The sequence below is a fragment of the Centroberyx affinis genome, unplaced genomic scaffold (assembly GCF_046629955.1).
Source record: "Centroberyx affinis isolate AG114_WGS23_722 - 3 ecotype Tasmania unplaced genomic scaffold, CSIRO-AGI_Caff_v1 ptg000202l_1, whole genome shotgun sequence".
Taxonomy (NCBI): Eukaryota; Metazoa; Chordata; class Actinopteri; order Beryciformes; family Berycidae; genus Centroberyx; species Centroberyx affinis.
In genome coordinates, this window is record NW_027278894.1 from 323,994 (window position 1) to 343,343 (window position 19,350).

At 45.2% G+C, this 19,350-nt stretch overlaps 1 protein-coding gene across 1 annotated transcript in view; it reads left to right on the forward strand.

The window, feature by feature from the left end:
* prex1 (phosphatidylinositol-3,4,5-trisphosphate-dependent Rac exchange factor 1) overlaps nucleotides 1-19,350 on the forward strand; it is a 94,552-nt gene that overhangs the window by 61,616 nt on the left and 13,586 nt on the right. Inside the window, exons 17-27 of the mRNA XM_071539113.1 lie at nucleotides 2,982-3,074; nucleotides 5,527-5,675; nucleotides 5,767-5,852; nucleotides 8,266-8,405; nucleotides 9,067-9,214; nucleotides 10,048-10,223; nucleotides 11,321-11,482; nucleotides 12,364-12,574; nucleotides 14,343-14,631; nucleotides 15,801-16,019; nucleotides 18,666-18,754. Of these exons, the coding sequence (XP_071395214.1) occupies nucleotides 2,982-3,074; nucleotides 5,527-5,675; nucleotides 5,767-5,852; nucleotides 8,266-8,405; nucleotides 9,067-9,214; nucleotides 10,048-10,223; nucleotides 11,321-11,482; nucleotides 12,364-12,574; nucleotides 14,343-14,631; nucleotides 15,801-16,019; nucleotides 18,666-18,754 (1,762 nt within the window). The remainder of the gene's footprint in view (nucleotides 1-2,981; nucleotides 3,075-5,526; nucleotides 5,676-5,766; nucleotides 5,853-8,265; nucleotides 8,406-9,066; nucleotides 9,215-10,047; nucleotides 10,224-11,320; nucleotides 11,483-12,363; nucleotides 12,575-14,342; nucleotides 14,632-15,800; nucleotides 16,020-18,665; nucleotides 18,755-19,350) is intronic.

Consider the following 19,350-nt stretch of genomic DNA (forward strand, 5'->3'; position numbering starts at 1 on the left):
CGCACACTCACTCTCTCTCTTGCACACGCTTTCACTCTCACTTACTCAAAGCACTCTTTTTCTTTCTTTCTCTCTGTCTCTCTCTCTGTCTCTCTCTCTCTCTCTCACTCACACACGCACACACAACAATGATAATAACACGACTCGATATTACATAATGATTCACTGGCCTGTTTGCCGGCTAATTGAACTGGCATGTTGGCGACTGCTATATCCTCCACTCCAATCTGTTTGGACCTGTGTGCCTGTGTGTGTGTGTGTGTGTGTGTGTTCTCTTTCTGATCTCCGCAGCTCAAGGTAATTAACATCATTATACACACACACACACACACACACACCCCTCCCGGGACAGTCTCCCCATCCTCCTGCTTCGAAAGACAATAAACACCTTTTTGAATTCTCCCTGATCAATGTGCATCTTAATGAGCGCCGACTTGGCGGAAATGGAATCAGCTGTAATGACTGTGATAGAGTCCCCCCCCCCCCCCCCCCCCCCCCCCCCCCCCCGATGACATCACCGTTGTAGGCAGATACATTGTTATGCTCATCCTCATTTGGCTCCATTTCATATGATGGTGACATCTGTTTTGACTCATTTGATCCGGGCCTAGTAAAAATAATACACACTTTCCTCCCCGTTTTATTTATTTGCCTCTCTTTGTGTGTACTGACCTTTTTTTTTTAATTGAATGTACTAACCTGCAGCTTAGTTCCCTTATCTGAGAATGCAGAGCCTAATTAAAATTAACATGAGACCGTATCTCATCCCCCCCCCTCTTAGATGCCCTCTTTTCCTCCGCTTCTCACTTTACTCCCTTTCTCCCCTTTTTCTCCGCGGCGATGCGTGACACGTGACGACAGGTGCGGGGAGATATGGAGTGGAAAGGTCAAACCCCAAAAAAGGAAGGAAACCCAGAGAGCATCCATGCAGAGCGAGAGGTTTCACTCCTGCCCACATCCTTCTGCGCTTAAATCGTGTTCGGCTCTGTTGACGCTACTCTATGCTTTTTTTTTTTTTTTTTTTCAAACTGTCAGTGCGTTTGTTTGTTTTTTTTACATTAAAGTGGGAGGTGGTCAACAGCCAGATGAAAAGCGGACACTTGGGGAAAAAGTGGCACCTGACTATTTTTTTTTTTTTTTTTTTTTGGGTAGAGTGGAGTGCTTTCTAAAATTGCGAAAAGTTGAAGTTTTTAGAGGCTCGTGACTTGACTTGACATGACAGGTTATTGGGCCAACCAATTACCAGAGGTTTTGCCAAGTGTCTGAAAGTTGTATATGTAGTAATGTTTACTGGTAGAGGCTAGCAGCTTGACCTTATGAAAACAAAGTGTGTGTTGTGCGACCCGGCACAGCGTAAAATGAGGGTTGAGGCAGCACTTTTTCTACAAAAAAGCATAATGGTGTGAACATGCCTTACGTTTAGAAAAGTTCAACGCTCTTAAGTGGCTGGGAGTCGATGAGAGTGTCTCACATGCGGTCCAATGTCTTTTTTTTCTGAGAGGCTTATTTGATTTAGCCAGTTTAAAGGATAAGTTTGTTTGTTTTAGGACCTATATATAATTTGTGTCTTACATACTTGTAGTACTTGGGCCCACAGAGAATATTGGCTCCCAAGTCAGCTGTCAGTTGAAACTGCAAGCTCCCTTTGGTAGCCTCTTGCTGCTAACAAGGAGTCCAAACGGTATATGTCAAAATATCTAAGCTACTGCTGAGCTGCTTGTACGACCTAATAATGTCTTTACATTTGTTACAAAAAGTACATTTTGTTTAGCAGGTGCTCCTGTTTCTTGCATACATAATATGGCGACTACAATGAATATTCATGATGTTCTTACAGAAATTAGCTGCTGTATGCATTAGCTAGCCATCCTGATAGCTGGCTAATTATTCAAATTATAATGTAAGATAGCTCTGCTGTGCTCTGGGTCTAGTGGACGAGGGTTTCCATAGGCTGGAACAGACTGTGAACTATCCAAATCTGGATAGTGAAGTCCAGTATCTTCCAGAAGCTATTATGTCAGGCTAACATTAGCATGTTAGCACGCATTGAAGCGTCCCTTCGCATGTCAGAGTGGGAAGTCGGCTCGTTGTCTGGCTCTCCACCAGAAGTGTAGCCAAAAAAAATAATCCTCCCTCATGGCTATTATTACAGTGACGGAGCTTATTCACTCGCGCTTGCTGCGGGAACTCTTTATTTACCACCGGCCATCTCCTCAGATTTAACATTAGAGATCCCCATCTTATCTGGGCTGTGCAGCAGGAAGACGGCCCCCGGTAGCTTTGCCCTAATGGTAGCTGGCTAATGTGTTTGGTGATGACAGCGTTGGGCTAAGACTTCGCCCTGCAGGGGAATACAAAGAGCGTTGTCGACACCTGACACGTGATGACATCTAAACGTCACAAAATGCAACCTGCAGGAGTGAGACCATTATCACGTGTTGATAGATAATGTAGAAAACCATTGACCACCCAGGAAGCGTGTTACTAGCGTGGTAATATTACTCATTTCAAAGATAAGATCAAACTCAAACCATCCCTAATAAGGAAGTGGGTCATGGCAGCAGCAAATGGCAAAAGATACCCCAAAGAAATGAACTATAAATAACAATAGAGTAAATTGTGGGTATTAAACATAATGAAACTGACAGCACAGCACTAGAACACATTAAGTACAGTACTGTGCAAAAGTCTTAGGCACCCAAGAGTTTTTATATAAATTGTGTCTTAGATGTTTATTCATTTTTTTCTCCATTGGTGTGTCAGTAGACTGCTCTTTATAGTACATTTTTTGATACTTAGAAACTTTTCATTTAATTATTTTTGAAAGCATCTTCACTTTACTTTTTTCCTTTTACATGCGCCTAAGACTTTTGCACAGTACTGTAGAAATATAAGAATCGGAAGAATGAAATGACCATAGTAAATGGTTCTACTATATGGACTGTGTGTGTGTGAACTGGTCATTTCTCTATGCTGTGCAGATCCACCCCGAGGAGGAAGACTACGGCTTTGAGATCGAGGAGAAGAACAAGGCCATCGTGGTGAAATCTGTCACCAGGGGCTCGCACGCTGAGGTAATGGTCAACACACACTCTCACACTCACACACACACACACATGTCCTGTCCCTGCCCCAGTCCATTAGTCCCAGTAGGTAACGGCTGTCGACTGTTTGGACGGCCGCTGTCACTCTGTCTCTGCTCCCAGTGGAGGGACTCCAATCTGATTGGCTGGAGAGCTATTAGATATGCCTGCTCACATCACCCTCAGACACACACACACACACACACACACACACACACAGTAGTAGGCATTTAGCTACACACTTATCCAGGGGAAGTTACAAGGCAGATGTGGCCCTGACTATAGATGTATTTTTTTTGTGTCCTCGATGCTTTCTGTTGTTTTCCTCATTGCAATTCGTTCCCACATTGCTCTTCTCATCGTTTTCTCTCCCTATTTGCTGGACTCTCTCTCTCTGTCTGGATAATCCTTCTCTTTTCTACTCTGCCTGATTCCCCTCACTCCTTCCCACCCTCATGCCACTTTCTCTCCATTTCTCCCTCTCACTCTCTCTCTCTCTCTCTTATTCATCCCCAGTACCTCTCGTCCCTCTAGTCGTGACACAGCCTCACTGTGCCAGCCCCCAGTGAATGAAGCTCAGCTGATTCCCATGGGGCCTCTGAAAAGGGCTGAGAGAGAGAGAGTGTGAGAGAGAGAGAGAGAGAGAGAGAGCGCTCTTTCACTATATGATACTATTATAGAAAGTCACGTGCACGGTCACCCATGCTGTATAGACACACACACACACATTCAGGCGGCTGTGGCTCCTCCCAGCCTTTTCCTACATCCATTCTGGGCGGGTGTCCAGGGTTAAGAGGCCTTTCCAAGCCGAGGCCACCCCACCGGATCTGTGCCCAGGACACTGGACTCACACAGGGGGAAACACAGAGGCGGCATTATTCTAACAACGTGACCGAAGATGTGCGAGACGACTGCATTCGCGCACTGCTTTGTATCTGTCATTTTCAAAGGGGTTCTAGAAGCTGATATCAAGTTTTTCTGTGTCTTACAACAGTCTTATGTGTGACCAGTCTTACCCGGTCGGCATTAACATGAATCCCAGGGGGTCGGATTGGATTTGGATGTAAATGCACCCAAGACGCGATGAATATTTGATCAGCCAAACTTCCTCTGGAGGTGGTCAGAGACACAAATTTGTCCATATTCACAGCAAAGTGGAAATAAAGTGCATCTTCCAATCCACATGTAACAGCTTTGGAAATGAAAAAGAAACTTTCCAACCACCAGGAAACGCACTCAAATCAAACTCAGATAGTAACACGCTTGTCAAAAATGGATATTCAACATACTCCTGGGTGGGGAACGAGCGAGACGAGGGTGTTTACTGCCAATTTAAAGGACGTAAATATTGCAACCGGTGCTTTGGTGTGCGAAAGAGAAATCCAATTTCACTGTGCATACCGGAAACATGAGCGAAATTATATCTGGAAGCAATTTGGATATGTATATTAATACCAGGCGTAAAGGGGGCTTGAAGCACCTGGCACGAGTTGAGGCCATTAGCTACTAAAAAACTGATTTCTAGGTTGTTGTTTTTTTTATTCATTATGGTCAATTATGGTCAATTTCTCCCCATTCAAAACGCTGAAGTTGGGTTTCATAGGCAAAGCCGTTGCTTCTAGGGTGTAACTTTTCCAATTTGTCAAGGAAATGATAACAAAAACTCCCTCCAGAAAAGCCTCTCCATGTTATGCTGGAGACGCATTACACGACTGAACAGACACAATATTGGACAGTACAAACCTACTGGCTTTTTTCACTTGAGTTGGATCTGGGGAACACACACTAGACTTATCCAAGTTATCCGAGCCCTAGCCCTAAACTAGCGCTGTCTCGGTCCAGTCTTGAAACTCAGTTGTAATGGCCAATTTGTGGCTTTAATCAGCCTAAAGGTTGTGTAGTGTGACCTCAGCCTTAAGACCTATTCACACAGGACTAATACCTGGGGACGTCTAGTGATTTGTAATAAATGCATATTCCAGCACAAATTACATACCATGTTTTGGTGAAGACAGACATACCCTGATGATGCTTATCTTGTTCGAATTGAACTCTCGCTAATTTCAGCTGTTATTTGTTTTTCATGTGTAATTTCTTTTTCTTCTTCTAGATGCGTGATTTCTATCTTCCTCCTGTCATGAAAAATAGAGGCAGCGGTAGAGGAAGTTTTAAATGCATTTTCAGGGCAAATGTCACTTTCTGCTTCGCTAAATCAGAAAGTGACGAACTGGAACATTTTGACCTTATATGATGTATCCAGTGCAGCAGCAAATTCATTATAACAGCCAAATGTGTTTCATGAAACCCAAATCTTGGTGGTGGGGTATTCAATACGTACACAAGGTCCCGTCCAAATAGGACTTTGGAGGGAGCAGAAACAAGCTGAAAGCTGTAAATAACAGCAGTCGTGTCCCCTGTCTGTCCCGTTTGTCCTCCCCTCCAGATGGCCGGCCTGCAGGCGGGCAGGAAGATCTTCACCATCAACGAGGACCTGCTGTTCCTCAGGCCCTTCTCCGAGGTGGAGGCCATGGTCAGCCAGTCCTTCTGCATACGACGCTCCCTGCGCCTGCTGGTCGCCACCAAGGCCAAGGAGTAAGGGACAAACACACACACACACACACACACATGCACACACACACAGAGATACGTACACCCTGGTCTAACTGGTCTTTTTCTACACCAGGATTGTGAAGGTCCCAGACAACCCCGACAGCCTGTCCTTCAGACTCTGTGGCTCCGCCCCTCCTCACGTCCACGCCGTCAGGAAAGGTGAGATTCGATTGGTTGCCGCCACCAGTTTGATCACTACAGCAGTAGTAATGTTATTACTTTTCTCAGTAGTGTTAGAAATTACTACACTACTATAATACTAATTAGTTGTTATCCTACATTAAAGAGCAACTAAACCTAAATCTGTGTAAAGCCTCATATCTAATGGTAAAAATCATGCTACCTAAATTGCCATCTGCTATTGGCTAATCCTTGGTGCCAGGATGATGTCACCACTTGTTGTACTCTATAGAAGGTGACATCACCTGGCACCAAAGATCAGCCAATAGCAGATGGCAATTTCATTAGATATCAGGCTTTACACAGATTTATGACAAGAAAATTGGGACATTGATGTTTGTTTTTTTATTTGTTTTTTCTGATCAATTACATGAGAAGAAACTGACTGATTTTTGTGGGTGTAAAACGTAATCTAGCAAGTAGTGTAACAAACCACTGCTCCCAGGTAGTTGTAAGTAAATTAATAATACTTTAATGAAACAAGTGATGAGTGATATTTCTCTTTATGGAGATTAGTGGGGGGATTTGAAAGAATTTGACTTTGGCGGCATCAGTGCCAGTAAATGCTTAGGAAGCGTTTACAATTAGGCATCAGGAAGGTATAATAACTCTGGGTGAAGTGAAGGATGAAGATGAGGTAACATTAGCTTCTAAACACCTGTTACTTTCTGTTCTGCTTTTATTGAGACTCTATTAGGGTTTTTTTTATGGCCACCTGTCAGCCAGCCAGCCTACGGTCAGAGTTCAAACCCTTAATAGACCAAACTCCCCTTTTAACACACACACACACACACACACACATACCACCTGGCCCTCCCTCCTCTCTCTCTCTCCTTGCAACCTCCCAACCAGATGTTTATACTGCATAGACAGACTCGTTCACGAAAAATGAAAGATGAGAGTTTTATGATTAGGTGAGTGAGGGATCAATCCAAATGTGTAAACCAGGCGGGGGTGCGCACACACACACACACACACACACACAGTGAGGAGAGAAGCCACCGCTCGGTGCATCTGGGGAATTTGACGCCATGGTTTTACTTTTCCTTATTATGGCTGGGGGACTTCTCATGTTCCACGACCTCTCTCTCTCTCCATGGCTCTCCTTTCCCTTCCCTCTCTCTCTCTCTCTCTCTCTGGCTCTCTCTCTCTCTCTCCCGCTTCTCTGTACTTTTACCCTTCCAGCTACCTGCTCCCGCATGAGGAGTTGGGCTTTCAGGCTGAATTCAGAGTCTCCAGCTGTTTTCTCTCCGCTCCTAAATCTGTCCCCCCCCCCCTCCATGCAAGGACCAGGCAATCCTGTAGTTACAGTTTTAGATGATTGCTGCCTATTCCTGTGTGGAAGTAATGCCAGCGCGGGTATTTTTAGACGGGAGAGGAAGATGATGGAGGTGTTGATTGGTCTTCCAGGCTGTAAAGTTATTAGTAGACTGGGACGGCGTGTTACGGCACCGAACCATCATAGTTCATTTTCCCTTTTCCTGGGGGTGCTTGAAAAAACGAAGGGAGGCCTTTTGGGTCTAAAACATGGGTAAAAAGTCTTTACCCAAATGGAATGGATGAGGAATTTAATTTTAGAGATTTTTACTAGATGTTTTATTGTGTATGTTCTTTTTTTTTTTTTTTTAATACTTACCTATGGTTTGTTCGTGGAATATATTCATGGAATCCCACTACTCTAATTGGAGAGCGGTTTTTGTTTGTGTGTTTGTGTGTCCCACCATGGAGGAGAGGAGAGGAGAGGAGAGGAGAGGAGAGGAGAGGGGAAGGGAGGGGAGGGGAGGGGAGGGGAGGGGAGAGGAGAGGAGAGGAGAGGAGAGGAAGGGAGGGGAGGGGAGAAGAGAGGAGAGGAGAGGAGAGGAGAGGAGGAGAGGAGACAAGGAGAGGAGAGAGGAGAGGAGACAAGGAGAGGAGAGGAGACAAGGAGAGGAGAGGAGAGAGGAGAGGAGACAAGGAGAGGAGAGGAGGAGGTTATAAATTCTAGTACACAGTATTTGTAAACTACGCATGTAATTTTTGTAACCCTGATGAAGATGATTGAAGCTAAAATGTGTTCGTTTGCAACATTATGCTCTCTTCTCCAAGATGAATTGCATTTTTTCATTTTTTTCATTTGCTTTCATTCATGCACCTTGGAGGAGTTGTAACTTTTAAGACTTTCTTTCCCGCAGCAATGGGAGACACATGTCACACTGATATGTATATTTTCAGCATATACCCTCCTTTTCCCAGATTTAAATTTCACGATTTCATTATAGCCCCACATCTAAATTAGCTCTTTTTGGTCACTCTCGAAATATTGACCTTATTCACACGGTGGCCATTTTGAACACTCTACTGTATGCCGTGTCACCTTTTGACCCCCCCTGACCCTGCGCTGACTCGTTGGCAGGCTGGGAGGCGGCGGCGGCGGGCCTCCAGGCCGGCCAGGTCGTCCTGAAGGTCAACGGCAACAGCGTCAACCGCGGCGACTACCAAGAGGTCCTGGAGCACTTCACCGCACAGCACACACACCAGGAGCCGCCCCGTACGGTGAGGGAGACACGGACACACACACACACACACTGACACACAGCTGCTTTTGATCTGCCCTAATTTAAGCATGCTTTGTAGTATAATCCACTGATATAATTCATACATTTTGCTTTGTAGTATACTCTTCCACCACATTTGTACTGTGTGTGTGTGTGTGTGTTGTTATGGCTTTCAATCTTAAAGCAAGCACGGCAGCGTCATATTTTCTATCTTGTGATCATAACAGGAAAATCTAATTTACACTCCATACTCCATCATGGCCCGAGTGAAATCTGGAAACCGCGAAAACTCACGTCTGGCCGTTTTTAACATTCCTACGGCATCAATTATTTGGCTCCAGCCGGTATTTCCCTGGGCTGGAGACAGAGCAGGATGTCCTCTTGGTTACTTTATGAACTTTTCTATTTACCCTGGCCTACTTTTTCTGGCAAATCCCCTCTGCTGAATCCCAGTCAACAGCCTCTGCTGAACAGTTTTGCTACGGAGCTTCATTGTTCCCGATAAATGTTTGCCGGGTCGCTCGACAGCGGGATAAATTCCCAGGATGCTGTGGATGCGTCTGTGCCCTTATTTCACCCCCCCCCTCCACACCGTGGCTTATTCTATGTTGCAGTAGTATTTAATGTGGCTGTTTAAACCCTAGTCTGTGCCCTCTCAGTGTCAGTGGGTGTACCGGGCCTTTGAGGACGTGGAGGAGCAGCAGCAGGAGGGAGGAGAAGCAGGGGAGAAGGAGGAGAGTCCGTTCAGGCCTTACCCGGTGGAGAATGGCTCTGACCGCGAGGAGGAGAATGGCACCAATGGAACAGGTGAAACACAATGTTACAGCCTCTAAAATTGTGCTATTTTGCTGTACAATTGAAGGCTAACTATCACTTTGTAATAGTAAAGCCCTATTCGAAATGGGAGATGTCCACTAATGTCATTTTTAGCCTCTGTGTGTGTGATTCCAGAGGGCCTTTAAAAGGTATAAAGTATCATTACCGGCTCAAATTACTGCTTGTAGCCTGGATGTAAAAAAAAAAAAAATCGGTTTACGTCTTTGGCTGGTGGCCAAAAGCGTAACATTACTACATTACGGAGATGTGACTTCCACCTGGATTGCTATTATCAGATGACCTCTGACTTTGCTGAAAACTAAGTAATTTACTCCAGATTTTTTCTTACTTTCCAGACTTGTAAAACTTACAGACGCGGCAGATTCTCTGTATTAAAATTACACATGCTGTCGGTAATAATTAGAGTTACAGGACCTCTCCCAGTAAAGCTAATCCAGTGTGAACAGGGCTTAAAGTGAATGGCCCGTGCAAGATACTGTGGTGCGCTGTGGAGCTGTGTATTTGTCATTTTTACAGGAAGTTAATATCTGTTGTCTGCACAAAGCTGAGGATGTTGGGGGTTTATTTAATAAGCATGACTTTTGTGCATTTTTCATATGCAGCTATAATATCTGGCGAGAGTTGAGGCCATTACCTACCAAAGGACAGATTTCAAGTGTCTCTTTTATATTCAGTAGAGATTTAGTATTTCCCCCAGTCAAAACACTAAACGTAGGGCTATATTTTCAAATGGTACACATAAAATTAAATCTTAATTTTCTGTAAAACTGTATATACTTACAAGTGAACATTGTCGTCCCCAGACTACAGGCTGGGCAGGCTTTCTCTCTCGGATGATCTGCCTCTGGTCAGCCTGACTGTAGACAACGTCCACCTGGAGCACGGCGTGGTCTATGAGTATGTGAGCACTGCCGGCATCAAGAGCCACGTCCTGGAGAAGATGGTGGAGCCCAAAGGCTGCTTCAGCCTCACCGCTAAGGTAGTCATGAGTAATCTGAGTTGTTGCATGGTAAGCTGATTGGTCAGCTGCAGTTTTTGGGGTTGTTGGCAAGCCAGCTGTTGTGTGTTTGGGTAGTAAAATTCTGATGCTGCCCTCAAGTGCTCCTCATAAGCTTCTACTTCCAGCTTGTTTTCACAGTTGGAAATACAAGTTAGTGCACATTCAAGTGCTTTTGTTCAGAAATAAAAATGAACTGGACCCTGTAACAAAAACCGTTTTTTGGTGGCTGATGTGGGTTTTTTTTAGCACTTAAGCAGTGAGTGAAGTGGCAGAGTGAAGACTGTAATTGATGTTTTTAATCAATTTATGAACCAAAAGTTGTATAATACATAACGTGTAAGATCAGTTGTTGACATGGCTTCCATGTTCTCTGCCACCTAAACAACACGTCTCTGGAACGCAGCAATCATAGAAAATACCAGTTTGCCCAGTGATATTTACCACTCTGTTGGGTTGTTCATATGCACTTAACTTGTAATTACTATTTTTATGACAGCATTTGAAGGCAGCAAAAATTGTAGTTTTAGTTGGTAAGCTAGTAGTAAAGCTTAGCCGACAACCACAGGTGCTTTAGATCAGTGGTTCGCAACCTTTTTCATATCAAGGACCCCTAATGTAGTCCACATTAGGGCCACGGACCCCCATTTGATGAGATTGTGTCTGGTGAACCCAAATCTGAGAATATTTTTATTGTTAGATATGATTTTGTCCAGAACGCCATGACTATCTTTATTGTAGGTAGAGAGATAACAGTGAAACTATGATCAAAACAGCCATTCTTCTACATTCTATAATTGTTCCTGTAAATGAAATAATGGGATGCCCTCAAGGACCCCTGGTGGTCCCCGGACCCCACGTTGACAACCACTGCTTTAGATTACTGTCATTATCTAATGAATGAAAATCGGGGCAACACATTTTTCTGGGGATTCCCTGGAACCCTGGACTCCAGATCGGGAAACAGTGGACTAAATCGAGCCGATCACTGTGGTTGACGTTGAACCCATCTTCTCAAATGAACGTGGAATTTCACTCTAGGTGTGACCCATCCTTACCGGTGCTTCTTGTCTCTACAGATCCTGGAGGCGTTCGCCGGCGATGACAGCCACTTTGTGCGTAACTGCAGCCAGCTCATCTCCCAGAGCGACCGAGTGGTTTCCATGCCCCAGTACGAGTTCAGACAAATCTGTGACACCAAGCTGGAGAGCATCCGACGGCGGATCAGCAGCTACCAGCAGGTACTGTATGAGGAACAATCCTGCTCGCTCTGCCCAGCTTTAAAGTTGTCTAGAAAACAAATAGTTCTGGTCCTCAGTTCTGAGTCACGTTTGAAGCCTTTTTAAAATACCTGATAAACTCATACACACACCTGTGACCACATAACACATTTAAATGCTAATGCACTGAAAATGACTACAATGCTATAACTATATTGCTTGGTGGAATAGCAACATTTCAATATAATCACTGATTAAAAATAAAAGATTTATTACCTCTCCTCTAGCCTATTTATTTTACTGCTGCTTTGATTTGCAAAAGCATTACCCCACTCAAAGACACGCTTTACAGTGGTTTCAGAAAGCTCCGCCTCTCCTGTCACTGAGTAAATAGCTTCTCCAGAACGGATTCATATTTTCCCTTTGGGTCATGAGTCAGTGTCTATTAAACACACTGGCGCACTCAACAAACATTCTCAAACACATTCCTTTGTTGAAGACTAGCACAGATTACTGAACATATGTTACATCTGTAAAACTGATAATGTGAATGATTAATGATGCACACTGTACTTCAGCTCTGTAAATCTGATAATATGAATACCTAATGATGTATGTTTGCACACCATGCATGGTCATTGTACTTAACTGTAAATTTGTAAATCTGTAAACTGGCAGCATCTGTAAATTTGTCATGAACTATCTCTAGCTAATAGGAACCTCTGATAAAGACAGAATATTTTTCATTTAATATATGTTTTACGTATTGTATTTTTATCTACATCCTATTCTTTGCCGCTACAATGACCCAGTTTCCCCTCTGGGTCAGTACAACTCACCTTATTACGCACACGTGTTACAGTCTTGTCATTGAATCATCGTTTTCCTCCCTTTCCGCTCAGTTTGCCCTGGAATTGAGGAACAAGGCGTGGCCCACCTTCAAGCAGGCCGGCGTTCGCCCTCACACGCTGGGCTGCATGGACTTTGTGCCCACCAACTGCCACGTCAACCTGATGCAGGTCTCCTATCCCAAGTGCACTACCTCTGCCGGCAGGACCTTCAGCATCCGCTTCGGGCGCAAGAACTCCCTCTTTGGCCTGGACCCCGACCAAGGTAGAGGACACACACACACACACAACCAACACGCACTCCAACCCAGAAGATTTGAATCCGTCTCTCACGTCCATAGCTTATACTAAGCTTTGCCTTCACTGAGAGCCGTTCCCTTTATGATAATACTGCTTAACCCACTTAACATCGACGCAGTGATCGTTTCGACTAATTACCCTCTATGACCAATTAAATCCCACAACAAAGAGTAGGGAGCGTCAACCCCAACCTCCCACATTAGTCTCAAGCAGGGTTCCCATAGTAAATTCGTTTGGTGGTCTGCCATTAAGCCTCCATTAGCCCCGGGCAATTCCCATGTTAGTGACATGAGGAGGGAATGAACGACATCAACAAAGATGGCGCTTCAAGGCTTCAATGTAGGAGCCATGAAGCGTACACTGCAAGCTGCTACTGCAGAGGTCAAACAAGTGACCTCACCTAGGAGTCATTTCAAGAAACATTCCATTTCTCCATTGATACAGAAACGACTGTTAAAGAACCATCTGTCTGCGCGGCCCTGCTTTGCGGAGAGCGAGCTGGAAATTAATGGACAGTGTCTTCGGGCCTGTCTGCCGGCTGATGGACTCCCTCCAGTCTCAGGAAAGACAAAAACGCAGTCCAGCTGTCTAGACGGCAGGCGGCTAGCGTTGTTCCGGGCCGCCTCGTCCGTCAGACATCTGCTCAGCAGTTGTACCGACGAGATCTTCAGCGTTGGCGCTTTTCAGCCACCGACCACGGAGACGAAGTTTTCACCGTCGAGTTTCGTTGGCATCGGCGGGATCAGAAAGCGCGGAAATTACGAGGGATATTTCCTGAGGTGATGCAAAATTGCACACCGTACCGTGGCTTCGTGACTGCTAAAGGATGCACGGAATGTACATAAAATATATATGAGCTTCTCGACTTGATGGTAGTGTTTGCCGTGCGCTAATGTTACACCCACCGGGCTCGTCGTCGCAAGAACTTAATCAGTCTGCAGTGTTTGGATGTCTGAGGTTATTGCAGCTTAGTCTGGCATTCTACCCAAGTAAATAGTTGCACATCGTCTTCTCCCCGAGCGTATACAGTTACAACTGCCCTTTAAGGAGTTGTTTTGCATTGAGTCAAAATGGAGAACAGAACGTTACTTGATAGCGGTTGAACATCTGGTGTAGGTATGGATGTCTAAGAGAGAGAGAGAGAGAGAGAGAGAGAGAGAAGGAATGAAGGCTTCTATTCAATTCAGCCCTATTCTTTCCATACACTGCCTCCCTCCCCTCTGTATTTACTGTCTATCAGCTTCAACAGGCTTGTCTTTCTACACTCCTCCCTTAGCAGCTGTTGTTGTTGTGCCCTTGAGCAAACTGCTTAACCCCCACGGCTCGGGTGAAGCTACTCAGTGACAACAGTAAAAAGATTGTGACTGCTCTTCTGTGAATGATCAGGAAAACCAGACAGTGTTGATAGCCTTGTCATCTTTTTGCACAAAGAAATCAAAGCAATGGGAATCCTTCCACCCAGAGGAATTCAACATTCCTGCCATTTCTCATCTAAGCTATTGTAGTACGAGAAGATGCCAACTAATTATGAGCAAAATGAATCCGGGAGATGGGGTTAATCATAGTTTACTGGATAATTCAACTTGAATCTGATATTTAAAGCCCTGGGATAACAAAAGTAACAATGCTGAATAACTGGATTGGTTACTGTAATATTGGCAATAGTAATTGGTTACATTACTCATTACTGGGGGGGAAAAGTAATCATCTTCGTCCTCTCCTCTCCCCTCCAGCCTCTCTGAACCCCATGTCCCACACCCAGCACTGTGTGACCAGCATGGGAGCTCCCGCCTGGAGCTGCACGGGCCTGGAAGGGGAGGAGCCGGACGGCGAGGGCGAGGGGGCGGCGGACGGTGGCGAGGGCGGGCCGACGGACGGCCGGCGGGGGCCCCACGGCGAGGGCGGCCTGAGCTACCTGCTCAAACAGGAGGACATGGAGACCCAGGACGCCTACATCCGCCTGTACAGCCGCCTGGACGTGGCCGTGAGGGAGATGAGGCAGTACGTCGCCCAGATCGACGTGTAAGTGTATTGATCCCGTACAACCGATCAGCTTTGAAGCCTCATTTTTACTTCATATGTACAATACGCCTTTGAATCCCAATTCTTTGCACCCATCTTTCTTCCCATGTCATCTCATATCCATTCAGGAGATATTCGCAGCTGGTCCCGTGATCAAATATTGACATTCCAGCGGCGTGTACATCTGAATAGACTATTTTCGTAGCCTTCACACTGACATTTAAAGCTCTCTGCATAAAAAGGCGCGAACTGTTATCCGCAGCCCAGCCTCCCGGGGCTATTCGTCAGCCCCTCTTTGTCCGTCTGCCCTTTTCCTTGTTTAAAGCTGAGGATTTACAAAAGGAACATTCTTCAGGCCCAAAATATTTATGGGCCAGGCCCAGTACAGGAACAGGGAGTGAAGCCAGCATACCATTGAGAGAAAGAGACCATGTATTGTGTGTGTGTGTGTGCTGAGGAAGGGGTGTGATTAAGTCTATGTATAGACGTGTATATAGTGTTGGGCAAGTTACACGGAAAATGTAATCAATTACTCTTTACTTATTGCTCATTTAAAAAAGTAATGACATTACTTATTACTCAACAACAATAATTAGGAACAATAATTAGTTATATTACTCGCTACATCACTCCATTTCATTTGCAGCAGCGGCTCCTTATTTTTCCCTGTTTCACATTGCTGTGTTGCATATTAGATGCTTTGATAAATTGGATGTTGTGTTTTTTCGCTGTGGAAAGCGCTTTGCTGCTCACACAAAGTTTACAATGGACCAGAATGTTCTTTGCATCCTCGGCTGAGATCAATTCAAAGTAATGGGAAAACCTCCAGCTGCTGAAAGTCTGCGTCTCTCCCTCACCCTCCATCTTTTTTGTTTTGTTTTTTTAATCTAATAAGCGACTTAACCTGCCCGCGCATGTCCTTAAGATACATATGAGGGAAAAATACAGGGATTTGAAAAAAAACACAAAAATTTAGAGTAGAAAAAGTAGAGAAAAAAGTAGAGAAAAGAAAAGGTTGAAGGGGGGTTAAGGTTTAATTCAGTGTTACCCACACCATGAGTTTCAGAGTGAGTGTTTGAAAAATATATTAAGTTGTTCATGTAAACTAGTTCTTAACCAAGTCTTTCGATGACTAATCAGCGTCTCGACATTACTTTTTCTTCCTACAGCCTCTTATCCTCCATCACCGAGCCCACGCAGCTCCAGGGGGAGGGGGGCGAGCCTCCCGTGTACGAGCCCAGCCAGCCGCCCTCCCTGGCCCCCTGCGAGGAGGGCTGCGACCAGGACAAGGTGGAGCACGGCGGCATCAAGAGGGTCTGCTTCAAGGTGAACGAGGAGGACCAGGAGGACTCGGGCCACGACACCATGAGCTACAGGGACTCCTACAGGTGACTGCTCGACACTGTGCCGCCAATACATCAGACAGTTCTGCGGTAGTTCTGGTTTAGATGAGAATGTACTAACTTTTTATTTGGAGGAGGAGAATTGCACAACGATCTCCCAACAGAGATATTTTCTGTTTCTTGTTAGTTCTGCATGTTTGAATCTCTGTTTCCAACCTGAACTATTTTGATGGAACCCTCTGACTTTAACTTATAATTACGCCAAGGACTAACGTCATTCCGCTTTTTTTCAGCACGCTGCCTGATGTAAAGCACTATGAATCGTTTAACGTCAGAAAAAAAAAACCCGTAGGATTTTGCTATATTTCACCTGGTACAGCAACAGTCCATTTAAAAACAGCAGCGGAGACATGGGACCCCTCTGCCTCGCACCTGGAGTCGTTTTAACTCCGCGGGCTCCCGGCTATAAAAACGGGAACAACAACACGCAGCTCCCTCTTTTACTTTACACAACCGTGATGCCGCTCGTCCCCCCCCCCCCCCCCCCCCCCCTCGGAGGCTGGAACTCGTTCCAGATGCGGGCCTTTTCGACCCGGATCGAGATGCTAAAAACGTCTTCAAAATGTTTCGGTCAAACTTCGGTTATGTCATTTGCTTGTTTGCTCGCCACTGAGTTCATTCAGATGTTTTTCTGTGTGTGAGTGTGTGTGTGTGTGTGTGTGTGTGTCCTCTGGGTAGCGCTCCGCAGAGCCCCACCCTCCACCACCCACTAAGATGTAGTTATGGGTCGTTGGTGTGGTGGGCTGGTGTATAATAGAGCCAAACGATCGGGGCGCGGCCTCCTTGCCCACTCTGTCATTAAGGCCGCGCCGCGCGAAACACCACTACCTCACTGGAATGTAATGCAGATGTAGGCTGCTCTGTGTGTGTGTGTGTGTGTGTGTGTGTGTATTGCATGTTGCACACACACACACATAGAGAGAGAGCGGCTGGTGAGATCATTCACTCAGTGTATAAAGCCCTGTACACATGGTAGCGGTGTAAGAACACAATAGACGTGGATGAATCATCCCACTTGTGAAATTCAAAGGCTTTGGGACGTGAAGGAAAGTGCTACTGTGTTTCGGAGGGTGGGAGTGTGGGAGGGGGTCTCTTTTTTATTTTTATTTTTTATTTTTTTTCTGGAGTCCTGACTATGCAGAGCGAAGCAGACATGAAAGCCGGAGGTGGCGACAGACCACAACAGAGCTCAGCAGTCAGAGGTCATGGGCTCAGTACAGCCTGTGAGGAACATTATGTGAAAACGAGAACAGAAGAGACTGGCTTCAACACAGAGAGAGAGAGAGAGAGGGAGAGAGAGAGGGAGGGAAAGAGGGAAGAAGACAGGAAGAGAGGAGTTGTGTGTTGAGAAATCACTGTTCCAAACTCGGGTACATTGTGTCTGTTGCTGAGCTTTTGGCGTGTAAGCATGTGTGTGTGTGTGTGTGTGAGAGAGAGAGAGAGAGAGAGAGAGAGAGAGAGGGGTGTGTGAGCCAGATCTGTTACCAGAAGCAGGATAATCGTCACGGCGGTGCTCACACTTTTGGCGCGAGGTGTGTGAGGCTAAATTTGGAAAGCACCTCTTGAGAGGCACGATCGTGTGTGTGTGTGTGTGAGAGAGAGAGAGAATTAGAGAGAGGAAAGCAATGGGGGGGATGAGGTAGAAGAAGAGGGAGAGAGCGGATGGAGGGATTAGAATACGCTCATGTCGATATGAGTGTGTCGCGGCGTGTTTGTTTGCATGCTGTTGCTTGCGTGTCAGTGTGTGTGTGTGTGTGTGTGTGTGTGTGTGTGAATGAAAGCCAGGAGGGAGAATCCGAGCCAAACTACCGGCTGCTTGTTATATAAAGTTCGTCCCCTGTACTTGTGGCAGCTCTGCCCCCCACCTCCCCCACCACCTCCCCCCCCCAATCGAGAACCACAAAACAACCCGGCAGGTGATATCTTATCCCTCCTCCCCCATCACCCCCCCATTATCCCCCCAATTTTGTCACCCAGCCAAAGCAGGGCAGCCGCTCATAGGACATTTGTCACGGTAATTTCGGCTTGTGAATCACAGAGTATCGCCTGGGGGTGGGGTGGGGGGGTGGGGGTGGTGGTGTTGAAAACAGAGAACACGCTCGCTTCAATGTATAATTTGAGCTACATAAATCTCCCACGTGCGCGCGGTAATCATGTCGAATCACCAAAAAAAAAAAAAACCGACTAAGCCATTTCACACAAACTGTCTTGACAGTAATAGAACGCATGGACAGTTGAGGGAGAAAGAAAACATATCTATAAAATTTTACAGTTTCTAGTTTACAGTGTGCCCCGTTTCAGCGTTTATTGCTTCATGTACACATTTATTATCAGTTTTGGAATGTTAGCCACATATTACAGTATTTTGCTGGAATGCTACACAGTGAATGTCGGCGGTTGTTGTTGTTTGTGAGGACCGTTTAATTAGCTCGGGTCTCGCATAAATCAGCAGAGGCAGTTACAATCAGAGGGATTATTTGACAGTATAATTACAAGACGCGGCCTCCGAATTCTCTTCCCTGCGGTTTCGCAAGGGAATGAACCCTTTTCTTGATATTGGATTTTAACTGTTCTCTGTGTGTGTGTGTGTGTGTGTGTGTGTGTGTGTGTGTGTGTGTGTGTGTTTTCCAGTGAATGCAACAGCAACAGAGATTCGGTCCTGTCCTACACCAGCGTGCGAAGCAACAGCTCGTACCTGGGGAGCGACGAGATGGGGTCAGGTAAGGAAGGAAGGGGAATTTGGTTGAACTGCCCCTTTAGTGCAAATTAAAGGACACCTATCTGTCTTTAAATGGGGTTTTCATACACAGTTATAAACATTGGGTTGTAAGTAAGGAAGACGTTCTCATCCGGAATACCTGCAATAACTACTAGCCTATACTGTTTTCTATTGCCCTTTTTACTGGGAACGGCGCACTACTTTGTTTAGTAAGATAAAAACAGATATTGATTTTGTAAATATGGATGATGCACAAAGATTGAGTTGGCTGTTCACTTATGAAACATTTAGATTAGCTAGTTACCTGGAGAAAGCCTGGGAAATGAGAAAAAAAGCTCTTTATCAAGATGAACTGTAAGTTTGTAGCAGTTCTTTTCAGTGTATTGTTCATTTGAAACCTATCATTTCAAATATGTTATTTGAAAGAATATAGTAGTACTTTATAATGTAGTAATTTATTTATTTATTTATTTTTTGCTCTTATATGTATCACTGTCACTGGAAGATGTATGTTTTGTAAAATGGTGGTGTCCTGTAATCCCATGTGGGATGGGCCAGATGTTTGGCATGACAGAAATAAAAATAAACTAACTAACT